The sequence below is a fragment of the Bison bison genome, unplaced genomic scaffold, assembly GCF_000754665.1.
Source record: "Bison bison bison isolate TAMUID 2011002044 unplaced genomic scaffold, Bison_UMD1.0 scf7180017864243, whole genome shotgun sequence".
Classification (NCBI taxonomy): Eukaryota; Metazoa; Chordata; class Mammalia; order Artiodactyla; family Bovidae; genus Bison; species Bison bison.
In genome coordinates this window covers 1,731,300-1,737,647 of record NW_011494815.1, presented here as the reverse complement: position 1 = coordinate 1,737,647, position 6,348 = coordinate 1,731,300, and the positions used below count along the sequence as shown (strand labels likewise).

The window sequence follows — 6,348 nt, the reverse complement described above, 5'->3', positions numbered from 1 at the left end:
ATGTGAGGTGACGACCCAGCTATTGAACTAGTAAAGTAATAAGTCTGCACTAATGAGACATGAAGCAGTGTGAGCTCTCAGGCCATGAAGAGTTCATCTCTCTGCTCCTCAAATTTATCTTCCTAAAATGTGTATGAATCATATGATATCACTTAGATATGGAATCTAAAAAAAATGATATAAATGAACCTATTTACAAAACAGAAATAGAGTCACAGATGTAGAAAACAAACTTACGGTTACAAGTAGGGAGAGCAGGGGAAAGGATAAATTGGGAGATTGGGATTGGCATATACATACAATTGTATATATAAAATAGATAACTAATAAGAACCTACTATATAGCACAGGGAACTCTTCTCGGTCCTCTGCAATGACCTATAAGGGAATAGAAACTAAGAAAGACTGAATATATGTATGACTGATTCACTGTGCTGTGCAGCAGAAACTAACACAACAGTGTAAATTAACTATACTCCAGTGAAAGTTAATTTTAAAAAATGGGGGTTATGATTCCTGCCTATGGTATAGAATGGGAAAGACATTTAAGACTAGAAATGGAAGGGGCTGTTAGCTCTGAGACTGGTTCTTCAGGCAGCCACTCCTCTCGCTCCATTTACCTGCCTTCACAGCCCTGGGTGGAACCTGTTGTGTATAATCTGGACCAAATGCCACCTTTATGTTTTGCTTAGCTCCAGAACAAAGGACTGAGAGATTACTGCTTTGACTACAACCCTCCCAATGAGCACGAGATCACAGGACACCAGGTCATTCTGTACCGCTGTCACGGGATGGGTCAGAACCAGGTAGGGGCTGCTGCTTTAACAGCTTGACCTTCCCAGGCTGAAGGACAGTGAACAGCGGGAGGCCCTGTGCTCAAGGGATCATCGGTGTGGGCCTTTAAAGAGGGAGATGAGGGGAAGTCTGTGTGTTTTTAAAACATTGAATATGTGATTTCTTGTTATAAAGGTAATATGTACTCGTAATAGAGCATTTAGGAAATATAAAAAATAGAAGCAAGTAGTAAATGACAAGACCCAGAATGACCACCATTATAATTAGGATATATTTACTTCCCATCTTTTTTAATGCATGACCTTGGGATTATGTATTTTAAATGGTTGTTGTAATATCTGCATGTTTTATAGTCTATCATGTCCATTACTTAATCATACTTTTCATGTGTTGTTAGACATCCTTTGAGAACATCATCCATAACAGCTTCTTGCTAGTCCTTTGTGTGACTGTATTAATTACTGTTGAGGTAACCAATTCCTTCCTCCCTGTTTTTGTAATTATAAATAACCCTGCTGCTAACATCTTTGGTCAGAAAGAAAAAATGAAGGAAAGCAGATCTGCATTTCAGATGACTTATTCAGAATTAAATCTTATATGGAATTATAGGATTTGATATGTAGTGCCACATTGCAAAGCAATTTTTAGGGCAGTTTCCTCAGTCAGGGCCCAGGTGGATATGTCTGGGTTAAATGCTGAACTGCAGGCTGGGCAGGGGAGCAAGACCTGGAAGGTCTGAGTACTGGAGCAGGACCCTGGACTGAGAAGCAGGCACACTGCCAGGGCGGGGCCAGGGGGGGATGCAGGAGAGAACAAAGCGTTGGTTCTAGACGTTCAAAGACTGCTGTCCTAAGTAAAGTGTGAGATACCGGAGACGAAGGGTGGGCATTCAGATTTTCCTCTAACCTGGAGTCACTCTGGTTCCGTTTGAATATTAGGCCCCATTATAGTCAACAGTAAACTTTCATAATTCAGACCCTACAGCCTTAAATTTTTCAGGTTCTTCAACCCCTTTTAGAACAGCACTCCTCAAAGGTGGTGCCATCAGCATCACCTGAGAGCTTAGAAATGCAGATTCCCAGACCCACCCCATCCCTCCCCAACCCACCTCTAGTCTTGACTGCTTTTCAAGGGAGATTCGTTTCAGAAGCACTACTCCATGTGCCTTGGGAACCTGTCACCTGTGTCAGAATCTCCTGGAAGCAAGGGGGTGGAGCGGGGCAGATGGGCAGCTGCCTGTCTTGTTAGAAGTGTGAAAGTGCAGCTTCTTCGGCCCCATCTCAGACGGAGGGAACCCTCATTTCCTCTTTGGGACCAGGACCCTGAATCGGCATTTTCCCTAGGCACCTAGGGTAAGAAAACCATTGCTCTGAAGAGCAAGTCCTCCCATTAGCCGTCCTTTGTCTGCTGTGTACAGCATTTTGTGGTCTCCAAGGCATGGTTGCATCCATTTCATTTCGGGGGAAGGAGGAGGAAAGGACTGAAGAAAAGGAGGGGAAGTGGCTGGTCAAGGGCACAGAAAGCCCTCAAGGGCTGGAACCAGTCTATATTCTTTCCTGCCATTTTGCACGAGCCTGGGGTTAGGCACAGCAGGTGCGGGGTGACCCGGGCCATCCCCCACCTCATGCTCTTGCAAACGAGAAGGGCCCCTCCATTCACATCGGCTACACACCTCTCCAGAGGTGTACAGGCTGCTCCGGGGACACATGCTGGTGTGAGGACCCCAGCACCCATGCCCTGGTAACCCCAGGTTCTCCTTCCTCTCTCTAAAGATTGCCCTCTTTGCACATCAGAGGCTGACTGGTGCATGTTGGCTACTCCATTTCTAGTTTTTCGAATACACATCCCAGAATGAAATACGCTACAACACCCACCAGCCAGAAGGCTGCGTGGCAGTGGTGGAAGGAACAGACGTCCTCATCATGCACCTGTGTGAGAACACCACCCCAGAGGACCAGAAGTTCATCCTTCAGGAGGTAGGCGACCCATCTCACGCCTTCCTTCTGTGGCTCCCCATCCCGTGGACTGCAGAGGGGGTTGTGGAGGTAAAGTGAGTCCCTAGTAAGTCTCAGGGATGCGGCCCCTACAGGAGGTCAGGCACTTCACAGTGAACCCGAGGGGTCCCATGGCATCCAGCACCAGTAGCAATTCCCTTCTTTGCTCCCTGTCCACTCCCTGTCAGTTTTCCTGTCCCCTTTCCACCTTGAGCTGTGGCTGACTGGAATAGGAAGGGGCGCTGTCCCCAGCGCAGTTGGAGATTACTTGGGATTCAGGGGTTCAGATGAATGAAACAGGCCACCAAGTGTAAGGACATGAGATTAGACCCAAGTTTAAGCCACTCCTGTTGTCTAAGACTCATCTTTCCCAGCTCTAAAGTGGGGATAATAATCGAAGCCTTATCTACCTCTAGTGAAGAATAGATGTGCAGCCAGAAAGAGTCCTTGGAAGCTGTAAAGCTGTACGTTGTTAACTTGTGGTGCAATAACCAAGAAAACCTCTCTGATGGAGTTGGTTCTCCGTCAGAAGAGTCACTGCTGATTTGGAACTGGGTGTCATTTCAGGTCTGAGAGGCACTGCCTCTTGCACATTTGTAAGAAGCTCACGGTGGGACTCATCCATCAGTCATATCTAGTGACTCACTAAAAAGCACTTGAGGACATAAATCTGAAGAAAATAATTCAAAAGAGAGAATTAGGTCACTTTTATCTCCATGAAGAGCTTTCATTCCCAGCCTGGCCCCAGGGATGGAAAGATCCATCTGTACTACTTATAAATGAATTAATTCTAAGTATAATTAGAAGTCAGAATATATTTTATTGTAGAAAGTGTTAAGATCAGCAATGAAATTCTCAGGTTTCCTGGGAAAGCCAGGCACTGTAGTGCTATGTGATACAAAAAATAATAGGGAAAATATTTCTGTAAACCCCAAAAGTTTTGCCCTTCCCTTCTTTCTTCCAACAGGAAGCCATTGTAAGACCTCAAAGAAGAGTAATGCAAGGTAGAAATCACAAAATTGGTTTGAAATGCCATTAAAATTTTATCTTAAAAATCTTAAATTTCAGTGAACATTTAAGCAAGTTTCTTTAGAGGGGTGTCAGGAAGGATGCTTTATTTGTTTACTTTCACATTATTCTGAAGGCAACTTGTGAACACTTTTAAGGGCTTTCCAGATTAATATTATTGAGCTTACAACAGAGAGAGATAGAGGGAAAGATTAACTCCAGAAACTGGGGAGAGACTTGGAAAGTGAGCTCAGCAACAGGTGGGGAAAAGAAGGGATGGAGAGGACTTAGAGAGGGCCATTGTCCTTTGGCGTTTGGACATTGGCATCGTTTGCGGGCCCTGTTTCCTCTCTGGTGACCTGTCTCCTCACCCAGCTGGTCTGTGGCTGAGCTGGGACTAAAGCCAAGTTCCCTCATTCTCCACTTAAATACAGGAGAAAGAGGCCTCCAGAGACCTAAGAGAAGTGGAAGAGATTAATAAAGGACCTTTGGACCTGATTACTCTGAAGGAAAAGAACATCAGTAGGGGTGAGATAGAGTCCTGATCCAGGTGGCGCAGTGATAAAGAATCCACCTGTCAATTCAGGAGATGCAAGAGACACAGATTCAGTCTCTGGGTTGGGAAGATCCCCTGGAGTAGGAGATGGCAACGCACTCCAGTATTTTGGCCTGGGAAATCCCCTAGACACAGGAGCCTGGTGGGCTACAGTCCACAGGGTCGCAAAGAATTAAGAGGGGAGATATAGGGTCTGACTGATCCCAGAACAGCCAGCAGGTGGCACTATCGGCCCTGATGGTAGAGTCGAGGACTCCCTGAAGAGCTCCCAGGACAGGAAGCGTGACACAAGCCTCCACACACCTCTCCTGTATGCACAGACGGTCGTGGGCTGCCTTCATACCTGCAGACACTTACTGCTCAATGAGTATTCCTGAAATGATAAAAATCACCCTGAGCACTTAACACATTTTAAGGAAAAGGTACTTTCTCAGGAATTGCTTGTAATTCTCCTGAACGCACAATGTCTATTATCTTTTGTAGGATGGTTCTCTATTTCATGTACCGTCCAAGAAATGTGTTCAGGCTGAGAGGAAGGACTTGAGTGACAGTTTCGTACCACTCTTACGAGACTGTACCAACTCGGATCATCAGAAATGGTTCTTCAGGGAACACATTGTGTGAAGTGTCACCGTACGACAGAGCCCGTCAGAGTGGATGGGGGAAGCCCTGGACTGTATTTAACACTTAGCTAAGCACAGAGACAGACCCACCAAACACTTGGCTGCTCTTCTTTTTATAAGGAAATCATTTTGTGATTTGTGAAAGGAATGTTGTCTTTAGTAAAAATGTGAATAACAATTCGTATTGATTTTGAAAACAAAATTGTTCCCAAATACCCTGTTTTCAAAGGGTAGTCACAAAATGTTAACTCTTGGTATTTAAAGAATTAAAAACTTTAACTATTTTTCTATCAGGATGTATTTTCTACTGTCATGTCTTTTTATTCCCCATAGCAAAAAGGTAAATATTTTATTTTCATATTTGAAAGGATCCCCAGATATGAAGATGTCTGCTTGGAGAATAGACTCGTGTAATGGACTTTGCATAAACTGACAATACCTTAAACTTTGGGTTAGATTTTTCTCAGTATAGGTGTGTGGACACTGGGAACATATTGATTCCTTCAGGTCCTGGAGATAATCTACATTTATTTAACTAAGAATGCTCCTTGGTTATGTGTTGCTGCCATAGTCAAAACTGCTGTTAAAGTTTATGTTAGCCAAAGAGGACTAACCAAAGCTGAAATTTCAAGGGAACAGTTTGACATAGGGGGCTAATATAAACTTCTACCCTACAGAGTGGGCTTCTGACAATGCCTAACCGCCGTATGAATGGCTCCTTTTAGCAGCCACCAGGATGACTTTAAAACATGTTTATATCATTTTTAATTTTTATCACACATTAGTGTCAGGGAGAAATTTAATGCTCTTGGTGAAATTCAGTTTTCAAATTTGTTCATTAATAATAATTGGTCATTGAAATCCATATTGGATTTTGTGCTGCAGCAACTGTTACAGTTTCTCTTCATAATTATGATTTGTGAACAGTTCCAGATCTATTGATATTCTGAGATTTTGTCATCCTGATGAAGTCAAGAGGAGTGATTTTTTTTTTTTTTTTTAAAGCAAGAGCATTGCTAATCTTTGGTTTTGCAGTCTGGCAGATGTGAGAGATGAAGACACATGTCTTCAACTGATGAAAACGCATCAACTTTCAACTTTTGTCTCAGGCTCTTTTCTACATGTTTCCCTCTGAGAGATCCAGTTTAACAGTTAACCAGGAACAAATCCAGTTGACCTGGCTTGGAGCAATCTGGTGCATCTTAAACCCCTCTGAACTTCACTTCATCTGTGAAATGAGAAGAATGAAAGCAAGCTCGTGGAGTAGTTGCAAGGACTAAATAGCATAAAACAGGGTAGGACTTAGCTTAGTCCCTGGCATGCAGTACGAGTTCATTACATTTCCACTTTCACAAATGCACTTTATAAAATG

The 6,348-nt window shown here is 43.5% G+C and overlaps 1 protein-coding gene across 1 annotated transcript in view; it reads left to right on the top strand.

Moving 5' to 3' along the window:
• The window catches only part of GALNT12 (polypeptide N-acetylgalactosaminyltransferase 12), a 46,497-nt gene extending 41,221 nt beyond the window's left edge, over nt 1–5,276 (top strand). Inside the window, exons 9-11 of the mRNA XM_010847107.1 lie at nt 693–806; nt 2,625–2,771; nt 4,837–5,276. Coding sequence (XP_010845409.1) covers nt 693–806; nt 2,625–2,771; nt 4,837–4,977 — 402 coding nt within the window. The 3' untranslated portion in view covers nt 4,978–5,276. The remainder of the gene's footprint in view (nt 1–692; nt 807–2,624; nt 2,772–4,836) is intronic.
• Nucleotides 5,277–6,348: the final 1,072 nt, after the last annotated feature.